At 40.5% G+C, this 15,523-nt stretch overlaps 1 protein-coding gene across 9 annotated transcripts in view; it reads right to left on the minus strand.

Annotated features, from left to right (window-relative positions):
- Positions 1-15,523, minus strand: part of RAI14 (retinoic acid induced 14) — a 144,170-nt gene that overhangs the window by 15,970 nt on the left and 112,677 nt on the right. For 8 of the 9 annotated variants that reach the window (XM_042996768.1, XM_042996779.1, XM_042996788.1 and 5 more), the window contains exons 5-12: positions 11,130-11,194; positions 7,290-7,347; positions 6,495-6,565; positions 3,880-3,986; positions 2,997-3,175; positions 2,706-2,734; positions 1,548-1,634; positions 297-383 (exon numbers count right to left, since the gene is read on the minus strand). In XM_042996768.1, the coding sequence (XP_042852702.1) occupies positions 297-383; positions 1,548-1,634; positions 2,706-2,734; positions 2,997-3,175; positions 3,880-3,986; positions 6,495-6,565; positions 7,290-7,347; positions 11,130-11,194 (683 nt within the window). The remainder of the gene's footprint in view (positions 1-296; positions 384-1,547; positions 1,635-2,705; positions 2,735-2,996; positions 3,176-3,879; positions 3,987-6,494; positions 6,566-7,289; positions 7,348-11,129; positions 11,195-15,523) is intronic. The other variant, XM_042996807.1, reaches the window with a different exon arrangement.

The raw sequence follows: 15,523 nt of genomic DNA on the forward strand, positions 1-15,523 counted from the left end.
TGGGCATTATATCAACTCGATTTAGTAAGAAGATTGGTTACCAGTTAAGTTCTTATCTTTGTCCCTTTTTTTAAAATCAAGAAAATTAGGTATTACTTACGGAATGTAATCTATTCATTCTACTTTTTTTGTGTGGAGTCCCTGCCAGAAGAAATAACTGAGGGGTGCTTCGTGATGAAAAGGTTGTCAATGAATCACTGGGAAGTCTATTCTGTTTTGTCCTATGTTGTACCACTTAAATCATGTCTATCGTGTATCTTAAAATTCAAAATAAATTGAACACAGACAGGAAATACCTTGAAGGGTGGTTCAGCAAAGAACACGGATTCCTTTCCCGAAAGTGGCGTTGAAGTTATTGATCTTGGGGAAGACACATCACTCAACTTAAAAAAACAAAATGAAAATCACAGATAAAGAACGTTTGTTTCTTCAAAGACTTTTCTTCTCCAGTGCAAAGGATTAGCCTATTTTAACCAATGCAAATAAATCTAACAGTAACCATCCTTAGTTTCACTTAATCCAAGGGTATCTTCTATTTAATATGGCACCTCAAGTACTTTTTGAAAGTTTGCAGAGTATAACTTTCTTCCTATATTTACTGGAAGCAATTTTCAAAATCTATAAAACTTCTGTGGCATGTTGGGAATATTATTGATGAATACGCTAACATATTTAACATAACTTATCAGAGGAGATATTCCTCTCAACTATTTGAGAGATTTCATAGACATTCGAGCTTCCTCCTATATGCAATAGTCACTATAAGCTCAGAAATGAAAGCTGCTTTTAATATTAGCCAACCTTCAATGTAATTAGAAAGGCAAATATATTTGAACAGAATTTTGAGAAACCAACTAAAATTCATTTTCAGTTAACTGCCTCACCAGCTACCCATTCTCCCCGCCTTTACTTGAGCTGTTCATGTGAGCTACTAAAAGTAGACTGAGCTTCACTTAAGGAAAAAGTTTCTGTCCTAAGATTTTGAGAAATTTCCTTCAGGCTCTTTCTTTTCTTTTCTTTTTTCTTTTCTTTTCTTTTCTTTCTCTCTCTCTTTCTCTCTCTCTTTGTCTCTTTGTCTCTTTCTCTCTCTCTCTTTCTCTCTCTCTCTTTCTCTCTCTCTCTCTCTCTCTCTCTCCTTCTTTCTTTCTTTCTCTCTTTCTTTCTTTTTCTTTCTCTCTCTTTCTTTCTCTTTCTTTCTCTCTCTTTCTTTCTCTTTCTCTTTCTTTCTCTCTCTCTCTCTTTCTTTCTCTCTTTCTTTCTCTCTCTCTCTCTTTCTTTCTCTTTTTTTTTTCCTGGAGGCTTTAAAAAAAGATACTGTTCAATTCCCCAGCCTTGCACTAAATAAGAATCAACATTATTTACATACTAATAATCAAAATCTTTCATGCCATTATCTGTAATTTAAAACCAGTAAAGAAAATTTTAAATGTGCATTTAAGAGTCAATTCTAAACATTTCATTTTGGCCTAAAGATAAAATGACAAAATCATGGCTTTTTCTTGTTGTTGTCATATGTTTGTTCAATGTTGGTTTACTTTTGTTTTTACCTGGGTAGGACTGATAGGAGGTGGTGGAGCTTTGCGTTTTTTTGGAGTTCCACTTCTTTCTGAGCTTATTTTAGAGACTTGATCATGCTGGAAGTTATCACAGTCCAAAGAATGGAGGTGGGTTAGTTCGGTTAGTAAAGTCTGAACAAACAGCTTCATCAAACAAATGAGAAAAACCTCAACAGTTCATGCATTTCTTACTTCAATGAGATCTGACATCTGCTACCAACACAAAAATAAGTAATATGCATGCTTCGAGTTTTCTTCCAGCAGCCCATGCTTTAATAGCCAGAAAATAAAAAACACAAGACAAAACCAGATTAAGTTGGTGTAGAGAATTGGGAAAGTAGAGGATGGGGAGCTGCCTGCCCCAGTTTAGAACCCAGAATACAATGATAGTCTAGCCATCTTAATGCAAAGCAGTGGTATTTCCTCCACCTTTGCATTACTTCCACTCCTTTTTAAAAAGAATGTCAATATGGGGGCAAGCGGAAACGTCTTCTCTGAAGGTTATGGATAAATAAGTGACACAGTTAGTACCTAATAAATTCAGTATTGGCTATTTCCTGTCTATGATAATTTTTCAAAACCTTTGATGTGTAAGTAAATAAATGTAACCGCCAACTATACATCTCATCAAAAAAGTAAACAATGGTGACAATGTTTTTAGGAAAAAACTCCAAAATAATAGGGCAATCTTCTCAATTTCTATCTAGAACTCTAACAACATTTTAGAAAAGTTCCAATTAAAATGAAAGGAAAAGCTAACCCTCTTATATTCATTAAATATCTAACACTGTCATGGATAGAGGTCTATAATCCATGGGATACACAAGCATTTAAAATATTGTTGTTGTTCCTTCGCAGAGCTAACCAAACATTTTCACAACAGAAAATATTAGTACATTTCAGAAAAAGATGAATATATAAGTAGCAAGTTTAAAGTCACATGCTTTGGAAACAGGGTAAACCATTAAGAAAACAGTTACCACCTTCTAACAATGAATCATCTATTCTAAAGATATTTTACTCCTTAAGCATTTTCAACATAGTTTTTATCACTTTTCTAGTGGAGCACAGAGTGGTTTAATCAGAACATTTTCAAATTCCCACAAGCTATGATGGCCAAAAAAAATTCTCTCCCCCAAAGATAAATACCTGCTTTGGTTTTGTTGGTGTCTTTGAATCTATAGAGGAAAAAGTGGGAAAAAAAATAAATAAATAAAGGTAAGAACCATGACTCACATCTACTTTGGGTGGGAGATACACACACACACACGCACACTCACACCCATACACACAACAAACACAGTATTTAACACTACATTTTTCTTCAAGAATATGTTTAAAAGAATAATAAAATAGATCATATTGTGCACATTCCTTTACCCTTTGGGGAAAATGGAGTGGATAAATTTAAAACAACACTGACTATTTTCTTTCACATACCAGAATCCTGAGAGATTTTTGATAATAGAAGGCTTTGAATTCCTGCATTTTCTGAGAGTTTGGAATAATGTAAGGCATTGTGTCCAAGAGAATCTACAAGGTTTAGGTCTGCACCCTTTTTAATTAAGGCTTCCACAATATTAGAGCTGCTGATCTCACAGGCTAGCATGAGAGCAGTTCTAAAGAAAAAAAAGGAGATACCAAATTAATACAACCAAAATGGGGAAACACTTTTCTGAGAAATCACTTATCCTGAAAACAAGGAAAGAAAGATGAAGTACAGTTAAATATATACACTTAATGGACTGTTAGTGAGAAGAAACTAGGGGTGTTTTTTTAACTTCAGATTAAATCAAAACATTAAACCATATAAGGTCAAATAATATAGACATAATCTTCTAAATATGATGGAATTTAATATGATTGGCACCAATCATAATATGATGGCACCTTTCACCTCAAGCATTTTAAAGTACCTATACATCATTAGGACTATTTTTAAAAGCAGCCAATATGTTTAATTTTGCATGAAAAGCCATCGGAAATGGCCTAGTCACTTCAGTATTTAATAATCTCATCACAGAGGTCTAGGGGAAATTTTTTTTACGTCAAACAGGTTCTCGATTATCAAAAGAGGCAGAAGGGGCGTCTGGCCGGCTCAGTCAGTAGAGCGTGTGACTCCTGATCTCAGAGGCATGAGTTCGAGCCCCATGGTGGGTATAGGGCTAACTTTAAAAAAAAAAAAAAAAAAAAAAAAAAAAAGGCAGAAAATGAAAAAATTAAAAACACTTTATTACAAATGATCTAAAATATAGCTGTAATATTTTGAGGCTCCCAGAATGTAGATATCACTGAAATCCCATGATTTCTACTTTGGTGGTACCTTCCATTTTTGTCCCTGGAATTTACGTCTGCTCCATGATCCAGGAGAAAGTGACAGACCTCACTGTGGCCACTTTGTACTGCAAGAAGCAGTGGTATATTCCCATCCTAGGAGACAAATGTAGATTGATTTTAACTACGATCCTAAATGCCAGAATTGCATACAGAATTGCCTTGTTCTTTGTACATTTTATTCCTGAACTGTCCTGCCACCATGACAGTTTGTGTCCCGATAGGGCTGCCATGACCTCTCAGCACAGCATTTTTTTTTTTAATTTAAATTCAAGTTAATTAACATACAGTGTAGTATTGGTTTCAGGAGAAACCAGTGATTCATCACTTCCATATAACACCCAGTGCTCACCCCCAACAAGTGCCCTCCTTAATGCCCATCACCCACTTAGCCCATCCCCCCACCTGCCTCCCCTCCAACACCCCTCAGACTGTTCTCTGTATTTAAGAGAGTTTCTTATGGTTTGCCTCTCTGTTTCTATCTTATTTTTCCTTCCCTTCCCCTATGTTCATCTGTTGTGTTTCTTAAATTCCACATGAATGAAATCATATCATACTTGTCTTTCTCTGACTTACTTCTCTCAGCATAACACACTCTAGCTCCATCCATGTTGCTGCAAATGGCAAGGTTTCATTCTTTTTGATCACCGAGTAATATTCCATTACACACACACACACACACACACACACACACACACACACACACACACACACACACACACCAATCTTCTTTATCCATTCATCAGTTGATGGGCATTTAGGCTCTTTCCATAATTTGGCTACTGTTGATAATGCTGCTATAAACATTGGGGTGCATGTGCCCCTTCCAACCAGCACTTTTGTATCCTTTGGATAAACACCTAGTAGTTCAACAGACCTCTTAAGGAATTGCACTGACTGTTAGCTTTTTCTCAGGAACCTCAGCCTCATGGGCTGCTTTTTCCCTTCAGTGACCATCCCTCAGTCTGGCAGCGACATGACAGAGAGTGGAACATCAAGTATGTAAAGGCTCCAGGCAAGCATATCATGTTTACTGGGGGATGGCTTTGAAGAACTGGAGGACTTGTTTCCACAGGGCAGCAGTAGGTCCGCTGCCCTCCAAGCAGCTTCTTCCAAGCAAACTACACGCATCCTACCATCCATTCTACTATTCCCTTGCAAAGTACATGCTTTCATAACCTTACAAGTACCAGAATGGAACATTAAGAGTTTGCCTATTCTTGGCACATGACTAGATAAAGATCAATGGAAAGAATCATTTAATATGACAATTGGCAATCCTTTAAAAAAGTGCTATAGAGGGGCACCTGGGTGGATCATTCAGTTAAGCATCTGACTTCAGCTCAGGTCATGATCTCGTGGTTCATGAGCTCAAGCCCTGCATCAGGCTTTGTGCTGACAGCTCGGGGTCTGGAGCCTGCTTTGGATACTGTGTCTCCCTCTCTCTCTGCCCCTCCCCTGCTCATGCTCTGTCTTGCTCCCTCTCAAAAATAAATAAACATTAAAAAAATTTTTTTAAATGATGTTGAATCACTATGTTATATACCTGAAGCTAATATAACACTGTACGTTTATTACACTGGAATAAAAATAAAAATAAAGTAAAATAAGAAAATGAGATCCCAACTCATATACAAACCATGTAAGGTGATGAAGAATGTAAACATTACAACAGAAAAAAAGTGAAAAAATACTAGAAGAGTACATAGGTGACTATTTCCACAATCTTAGGGTGAAGGGGTCCTAACTCAAATGATACAAAAGCTTCAAGAGAAGCTTGTATTCTGCTTATTCCTTGGATCATACCTCCCAAATGCAGTTGATAGTAACTTTTAAGGTAGATGTATTCAAGTAGGCAACGGAAAAAAATAAATTACAATATGTCCAATTATTTTGAAAAATACAATTGTTGCTTAAAGATTAAGTCTCCGTTTAAAATAGAATTTCAGACACATTTCTAAAAAATTATCTCTGCGAAGTTATAATACTTTCTGGTTATGAAGTACTGAGATTCAGGGAGTAGGAATTTATCTACAATTCTATACACTCACATAACAATATTCCCATTAGGTATATTGCATGCGTAGCATATAATGCATGCATAGCATATAATTTCTATGCTATGGCAGGACATTTAAACTTGCAGTCAGGAGTGACTGGCATGTAAATTTATTCTCAGAGTAGCCCAGCAAGGTTAAACAGGCTAGAAGTGGTTTTCAGAGTTGGGAAATCCTAACCAGGAGTACCCAAGATGATACACGGGAAGTTAACAGAAATGACAGAACTTCTATTTAGACTTATTTCTTCTAAAAGTCAAGAAATTAAGCCTTATTAATACATTTAGGTTGATGGCAGATGACCTGAGAAACAAATGTGCACATCAGGAAGTGCATGTCCCAAAATGTCTTCTCAATGTGTCATTAAATTCAGAGACCAATAGAGATAATACTTGGATCCGTTTTGCAGAAGAGGATCCAGGTTGAAACGCATTAGACTTTCGCCAAATGCTGAGGTCTCTAAACGTCTTAGTGACTTGCAGAGGTAGCCCACAGCACTCTAGACACCAGTGTGCATCTCCACATCTAGCAGCCAGCGGATACTTACCAAATCCTTGAGGTTTATGGGGCTTTTGTGCTCGCAAAGAGCCTGCACAGCTTGAAGGCAGCCCTGTGCCGCTGAGGGAAGGAAACAAAGACACAGCCCGTCACACAGGGGCTCTCACCAGCAGGGGCATCACACGCACCCAGGACAGAGAAGTTCGTGTTCCACCCAGTTTGCTATGTTATACTAGCTGCACTGAAGAGAAGTCGTATCCCAAAGGTTAAGTAAGGTGCTCCGAATTAGTGTTACATTTCAATGTTAATTTCCAGACCTAGAGCCACTGTCTGCCAGTTGCAAATATTTGGTTTGGCATTTTGTAGGACTTAGCTTTGCTCCAGCTAGCACTAATAGAAATTTATAAATCTCATCACTCCCTGAGCTCGGTGTTGACGTTTTGTTACTTGGGAGCCGTGTGACAGATAATGACAAGATAGTAAAACAGAACACTGAGAAATAAAATGGGAGTTTCTTTTGATCCCCAAATCAAAAAAATCTGTATCACATATTACATGAAATCTCTAAATGCTTATGAAAATCTCTTAGCTTAAACAAGAAACTTACATTAATTAAAATATAATAACCATGGCAATTTTTACAGTTTGGCAGGCAACTGATGAATTTTAGATGTGTTCCTTGATAAAACCCTACACATTTTGCAAACTGAGGGAGACAGAAATTCCAGGAATGATGACAGACAACAGCCTCAGAAATAAAATGGTAAAGAAAATGGCTTGAAAGAGGAAAAGGACAACTGAGTATTTCTTATGGCAGAAGGATCAGTAAGAGAATGAAAATCACCTGCATAATGTAAAGCTGTTTTCCCAGAGCTGTCCACACTTCCGGCTGGGCATTTTGACTAGAAGACAAAAAATAAATAAATACACATAATAAACATTCCGCTCTGTTGAGTTCCTCCTTTTCCTGCAAGGTTGTGATGTGTCTTATCAGGAAGAGAATAAATATGAATAGGCCCCAATTGCTGTGCTCCAGGACCTACAGTCTCCTATGGGGAGGGGAGCTCCTCTCCAAGTAATCGGGACCCAGGCAAAAGGTCACCTCTTTGCTGCGCTGGCCGTCCTGTCCTCCCTCTCACACTAGCATCCCATCACTGGCAGCTGACAGATACGCTCCAGGCGTTCTCATCTTGGTCCCGTCTTTCCCCCCACATTTCCTGCCTAATTCTCTAGTCCCCCCTCACAAAACCAAGTTCCTGTAAAGAACTGCCCACATGCGATCCATGCTGCCTTGCTTCCCACTCGTTTCCAAACCCACTGCAGTTGCGTGCTGTTCTCCAGACTCCACAGAGATGGCCCCACAGTCACCAGTAACCTTTGTGTTTCCCACGATAACAAACATCTGTGTCCTCCTCTTACCGCAATCCACCCCCTTCTCCAAACGGTCCTTCGACTTAGCTCCTAGAGCCCATACTAGCCTGGTGTTCCCACTACTGTTCTGGCCACTCCCCCTCCGTGAGCCAAACACAGAATGTTGAGGTTCCTCGGTGCTCTCCTTCTTGGTAATCTCATTCATGCCCGTAGCTTGAAATGTCATCTAAAGGCTAAAGACTCAAATGTGTACCTTCGCAATAACAAACCTAAGTACATATTAGCTATTACGCACTGGGCACTCTTCATTGTTTTAAGGCTCCTGATAATGCTACACACTATTATCACTCCCATCTTCTGATGGGGAAACTGAGATACAGCGAAGGTGATAATTTGCTCAAGTCACAGGACATGGCAGAGCCAGGATTCAAACCCAGATGCGCTGGGCTAGAGCATATGTTCTCAGCTGTACACAACGTCATCTCCGAGCGCCTGGCTTGATAACCCACTGCCTATTTCACATTTCTGCTCTGATGTAAGCACCTCAAATGCAACCGTCCTAAAGTTCCACTGAGTCACCTTTAACTTCTTCTCCTCCTCCTCTTCCGCCATCTAATTCACCACCATGTCCTGCCAATTCTGTGACCTAAACATACCTGGTCTACTCTTTCTTTCCCCATTACACCACCCAGTCTAGGCCAGCATCTTCTCATGCAGACAGCTGGGGCAGCCTCCTGGCGGGCTCCACAGCTCTGCTCTCGCCTCTATTCTCTATACAACTAGACTGATCTTTTAAAACTGTGAATACCAGTCCTTCCTTAAAAGCCCTCCACAGTTCCATGCTGTGCTCAGAGGACTTACGGCCTGCCATGACACACAGGCCTGCACTCCATGCCCTTCTTTCTCCTCCATGCTCACTCGGCCCCAGGCTTTCTTTCCTCCCTGACCAGTGCCTTTCCTATCCGAGGCCCTCTGTACTTGCTCTTCTGTCTGCTTGGAATGCTTTCCCCCAGGCTCTTTCCTAAGTTCTCGGCTTAAATATCACCTCCTCCACGATCCCTTCCCTGATTGTTCACCCCACACCCAGCTCTCTCAGTACTTGGTCAGTTTTCTTCTTGATGTGGTGCAATTTGTAACATGCATTTGGGGACTTGTTTACAAGATTGCAAGCTTCATCAGGATAAGGCATGTTCTGCTCGTGAAAATATACTCAATGCCTGACACAGGGCATGGTGTCCAGGAGGCACTTGTTAAAAGTGGGGGGGGGGGGACTAGTGGGCTATCAGGGGAAGAGGAGAGTTCATTTGAATTTGAACAATCTCACAAGGGTCTGTTTGCGCTCACTGCCTTGAGGAGGCAAACTTTAAAACGGTAGCCACTGGAGAAGAGAAGAATCTCCAGCAGACAGATAGTAAGAGCAAAGGCCTAGAGAGCTCAGAGAAAGGATCCAGTGCAGAGAGTGAGGGAGGGCGGGAGGCAACAAGGGTCATATCACAGAGGGCAGAGGATGCCAAGACAGAAGTGAAGAACTGGCTGGAAAGGTCCAGGACCCAAGGAAAGTGACCCATTAGGAGGACATCAGAGCCTCAAGGTTTTAGGAGCGCCTGGGTGGCTCAGTAGGTTGAGCGACTGACTTTAGCTCAGGTCACGATCTCAAGGTTTGTGAGTTCGAGCCTCGCGTCGGGCTCTGTGCTGACAGCTCAGAGCCTGCAGCCTGCTTCGGATTCTGTCTCCCTCTCTCTCTGCCCCTCTCCTGCTCATGCTCTGTCTCAGAAATAAATAAACATTAAAAAAAAATTCAAAGCCTCAGGTTTTAACAACTATTCAGAAAGAAGAACAGCAAGTCTGCAAGTTAGAGGCAAGAACAGGCAATGTTAAGAGTGAAATGTCTGTCTGCCCTTCAGTGGTAAGAGGAACGGAGATCAAGTTACGACTTACCATGCTTTGGCCTAATTTTAGAATAGCACAAGGAAGTGTTTAAAGGCTTCAAAGATTCCAGAGAAAAACCAATCCATTTGCATAACCAGATATAAAATTACATTAGAGGCTAGAATATCTGGTCCTTGCCCATGAGGATTTCCAGCCTGTCAAGTTCATTCTTCCTGAAAATCAGAGCCAGATGCAAAGCCTGGATAGCCAAGCCAGAATGAGAACAGAGATTTAAGATACAAATAAGTTAAAAAAAATTAAGGCAAGACCAAGGGTATGGAGGCAGTGCACTTGGGCAAGTCCAGGATTGTCATTTATTCAAGGTGCCGGGCCTCAGAGAAAGCAGGGAAGTTCTACTTTAATTGTTCTCAGAGAGGAGCCTCATAATAATAATAAAAATAATAATAATAATCACAGATGTTGATCTATTTTTCTTGAATTTCACTTCAAAGGCCTCTTAAGGTTTGCATTCCTGGCACTGGTGGCAGCTTGCGTCACATAACGCAAGACAAGAAGCTGTGTGACCAACAGAGCAGGACAAGTTGAAGAATGTGACCACATTTCTGCATTAGAATCGCAGAGCCAAATTAAAGCAAGATGCTGGGTCCCACACAGTGCCTGTGAAGGCTGAGACAACAGCTCAACAGAAGAGATAGCACTCCAAACACATATTTTATGGCTCTGTGCTGTTCCTGAAAACAACCAGCTTGCACGCTGACTGGCAATGGCTGGATGTTACAGTATGGACCGCTACTGGGCTTTCATTAAATATTCATCTTTCAAGATTTACAGATGTCGTCCCCCTAAGCGATCATTATAAACTGGCAAGGTTATCAAACCAGGGAGCTGGCTTCACATTATAAAGGGGAATAAAACCAAGAACCTCGGCAAAAAACTAAGAACTAAAGGCACATTTAAAGTTACACACAAGGAAATAAAGGTTGAAATTTTGTTTCTCAAAAAGAGTTGTGTTCTACCAATGACTGAAAGAAAGGCTATTAGGATACTGGAGATCCTATATTGCAAGGATCTCCAATCGCATGAAAAACAGTTTTTAAACTGATTATGTAAAGGGTACAAGTCTCTCAGAAAAGGACGCAAGTTGCTGAATAAAGGCAAGAAAAAGGCTGGATCCCAGGAAGACACTCCAAATTCTGATGAGGATCTTCTTCCCTATCAGTGCAATTGCTATGGAAATAATCTTTTCCTTGGCTGTCATTTAAATTGTGATGCTTCTTAGGAAACCCAGGTTCTGGGATGTTATTTAAGGGAGTGTGTGTGTGTGTGTGTGTGTGTGTGTTATTCTTTCACAGATACAGTTACTGTTAAGTTTAAAAGATGACATAATTTTAAAAATTTATAATTTTAAGTTGTTCCATTTTACCTGAAGGAGCTTCCTGATGCATTCGTGGTGGCTGTTCTTGGCTGCGAGGTGCAAGGCACTGTGTCCTAAATGGATTAAAAAAAATCTTGGAAAAAGAGGCCACACATTTTAAATCCCTTTCTTATCTCTGTAACAAAGACAACTATGAGGAAATAAACTGTTCTCCAACAAAGGCAGAATTGTTACTCTTGGTAAGGTCTCAGCTTCTTATCTGTAAAGTTCAGTGTGACAAATGAGCAGAGGACACAGAGCGTCCTGCCCACTGCATAATATTCAGAGTCTACTCCAAGTGCCGTTCTCTTGGGGCGCTATTAAACTCTGAGCTAAAAGCTGGCAGGTGACTCATGATACACAGCTCAGTTCTGCTTTCAGCGGTCCCCACGCATGCCAAACGTCCTGCATCCACCCCAGCCACACCAGGCTACGACTACCACAGGCCCAGGAACCCAGAAAAGGCCACCTGTATGCCAGCTGAGAACATCCTAAACACCCATCACTTAAATCCCTAGTTTTGGCTTTTCATTTCCCTCTCCTCCAAATGTCCTCCAGCCCCTGCACGGAAACTACCTGGACTTTTCAGATATTCAAAGTCCTTATGTGGAAGAAGGAAAAGAGTGGTAAAAACAATAATACACTACTAAAGTCACATTTCTTTACGTTCCCTTCAGAGAATATGACCCTAACACAAAGCACTCTGATGTTTCAGCAGTCAGCTTTAGGAAATCCTAGTGCTGTACCCAACTCTCTCCACAGCCTAACAGGCCTAGAGAATTTCTAAGGAAGAGGGGCTTGGGGGCAGCTTCTGGGCAGAAGGTATGGCTACCAGCCCAGGAGGCTCCCATCTGAGGCCCCTCACCACCTCGCTGGACCCTGCGCTTAGCCTGGATTCTCCTCCTCCAGGATCACCACACAGCTTGCTCTCTCACCTCAGAGGCAACTGAAAGAGTGCCTTGTGAATGAGGTCTGCCCTGACCTCCCCTTTTAAAATTCCCATTCCTCCACCGCCCTTTTAATCTCCAATCCCTGCTTCATTCCTGCTCTTCATAGCACTGAGCACCTTCCCACACTCCTTTCCACCCCACCCCACTCTACACAATACACACACACACACACACACACACACACACACACACACACACACACAATTTATGGAGCTCGTTTTTCTTTCCCCACTAGAATATGAACTCACTGAGGACAGGAAGTTCTGTCTCATTCCCTGCTGTGTCCTTAGTCCAGCACTGATGATGCATCATAGGCTCTTACTATACACTTGTTAATTTCAATTAGAGGGTATGCTCATTTCAAAGGTCTGGGGAGAAGGTTTAGGGGCAGAGGACCAAAGCTGCCCCTGCCAGCCAACCCACAGCACATGGCAAACTCTTAAATCCTCCATTTCCCAAACTTTTCGGCCGAGATGTGCCGAATGTCATACCTGTAAACAACCCATACTTTGGGACATGCTTCAAGCATGGTTTCAGTCTCGGTGCTATTGACATTTTAAGCCGTGAGTGTGTGTGTCTGTGTGTGTATGTTGAGAGAAGGGGGGTTGTCCTATGCATTTTAGGTTATTAAGCAGTACCTCTGGCCTCTACCCTTTACATGTCCATTTGTGATGATCAGAAATGTCTCCAGACATTGCCAAATATCCCCTGGGGGCAAAATCACCCCAGTTGAGAACCACTGGCTTACAGAAACAATTTCTTTCATATGGTGGTCCAGTCTCCAAATATCATTTCTCCTTTTTCAAATAGTCTTCAATCTGTAACATGCACTGGGAATCTTTAATTATTAGAGAATCATACAGCTAGGAAAGACCATATTTAAAAATTAGAGGATTTTAGGATCACAGTAAGCTGCACAAAAGCATGTGTAAGGTCAAAAGATCAGATTCCTTCTTTTCTGAGACCAGCTGCACTGAAGGATTTTAAGGGTATGCGTGAGGGGGGTTGTTTAGGTGAAGCAGAACACAGAGGCAGGAACCCCTCCCAAACGGATGAGGATGAGGAAGGTCGGAACTAAGGCCCTTGGAAGTAGGAAGACAAATCTCTTCTCCTTCCTCCTTTAACTTCCTGAGACCCTCCTCTTTCCAGGATGTATAATGCATAATAGTATCAGTTCGGTTACAGGATGCATTAAATAGGCTTTGGTGCGCTAGCCCGGCCCCCAAGCATCATCTGTACCAGTGTTTCTAAGGACAAACACGTTTTCAGTTTTAAACAAATGCCTTGCAGATGAACTTTTGGAAGCCATCCTGATTGTAAGTAGAAGACTGTTTATGTCATGTATACAGTGCATTAGCTTTTTGTCTCTGCTGTGGACAAAAGCGGTTCTAGAGTAAAGAGCACCCATTGGAAAAAGACACAATTCTCCAAAGACGAGATGGTAGGGAGATTTAAACAACCCAGCAGAAAATAAACAGTAGGGTTTCATTTCATTCCAAGTGTTCTACTCATACCTGGAAGTAAGTGCCATGTTTCTAAAGAAACACAATTCTTTTATTCCCTGGCCCTGAGCTATGTTTTCCTGAACCAGGAGCACAACAGTATTTTCAATTAAAACGTTCTCAAAACCCAAATAATGTGTCATGCCCTGGACATTACACCGAAGTGAGATGTCTCTTCCTGTTAATGTTAACACAAAATTCTCTTTCCAAAAGCAAAAATTTTCTGGAGAGAATACATTGTATTAGTGGCAGAATCTCAGTGTAATGAGACAGTGCATAAGTCTGGCCCCTATTCAGCTATGGATCTGTCTGGAATATCAGGAAACAATTCAAATAACATGGCAACCCTAATTCAAGTGCATTCCAGCAGAACTTTGCCTGTGAGTAAAAAGACCAGTGTTATTTATGTCAAGGGTTGTGGGCTATAACAGGTAGTGTAAGAAACCTATTGTTGAAAGGGAGTCTAGGGGCACCTGGGTGGCTCAGTCCGTTAGGCATCTGAGGTCGGCTCAGGTCATGATCTCATGGTTCATGAGTTAGAGCCCCTCGTGGGCTCCACGCTGACTGTGTGGAGCCTGCTTGGGATTCTGTCTCTGACCCTCTCCTACTCAAGTTTGCATGCGTGTGCTCTCTCTCTCTCAAAATAAATAAATAAACTATAAAAAAAAAAAACATTAGAAAAAGCTTTAAAAAAAAAAGAAAGGGAGTCTAAAAAGGATGGCTCAGGGGTGCCTGGCTGGCTCAGTCAGTAGAGCATGTGACTCTTGATCTTGGCATCATGAGTTCAAGCCTTACTTGAGGTTACTTTAAAAAAATAAAAATAAAAAATAAAAAGGATGCCCAGACATTCTAGCCATGGAACACTTCCCCCCAAACTACCTCAGACAATAACCATTTATTCAATTCTTTAAGATCACTGGAGAAAATGGAGAAGAATTAGCTAATTTAATAGAGGAATTACTGATGTACTCTTCAAGTATATGTGAAAAAATCTGAAAACAAGTCAGAAGACACATACAGGGCTAACAAATACCAAAGGGTGAAGTCTGAAAAATTGCAGTTTTAGATCAAAATATAAAAGCATTTAGAAAAATAAAGATAATTAAATAACATTCAACTACATAAGATTTAAAACATTTTCTTAGAAATCAGAGTTTCAGAATGCTGACTATATTTAAACAATAGAAGTATAAATTTGGTTCTTATTTACAACTTTAAACATATTTAAACACCATTATCCTTAGTAATCCTCATTTTCTTTTCATCAAATTTTCATCACTGAGGCACAAGTCTGTTTACCTTGTTAGAACCCCAGGAGAAGACCCAAGAATTAAAGATGTATTAGTAACCACTACTGCAACTACTAAATAGTTATGGAATTACCCTTAGTCTCCCCAGTATATATGTGTATAGTGTTCTATAAGGAATTAAAAGGCTTTTTTTGCATGTGTGTGTATCACCTGAAATATTTTCACACCCACGTTATGCTGATCATTGCATATGGCTGACCCTTCTTGCTTATACACGAGTCAAGAGCAAGTGCGAAACTCATACAATCGTTTTGTTTTTCTTTATCCCAAATGAAAATAGGAAATACATTTTATTGGCTATAATTTACAGTTTAAATGACCCATTGTCAAAGTGTCTGAGTTTTAAGATGAATATTACCTTTCATATCTTTACATGGCATCAAATTCAAGTGGGATTAGGGGGCATAATGGAATGGAAGTCCACCTTGAAATCCAAACAAAAACTAAACCAGTCCTTGGAAACCGCAGAGAGAAAAGTCAGGGTTCTCAAGCATTCCGTTCTGAGGACTATGCATTATGATGTTTCCGTACCTCAGTTCTCGCTCTCCTAAGACCCTCTTCTATGAGAAAAGATGTTGTATTAGGAAGGTTAAGTGTGCAAAGGGATGAGAGAAAATTTAAAAAATGGGTGTGAGGGGTGC

Source organism: Panthera tigris, chromosome A1 (assembly GCF_018350195.1).
Source record: "Panthera tigris isolate Pti1 chromosome A1, P.tigris_Pti1_mat1.1, whole genome shotgun sequence".
NCBI lineage: Eukaryota > Metazoa > Chordata > Mammalia > Carnivora > Felidae > Panthera > Panthera tigris.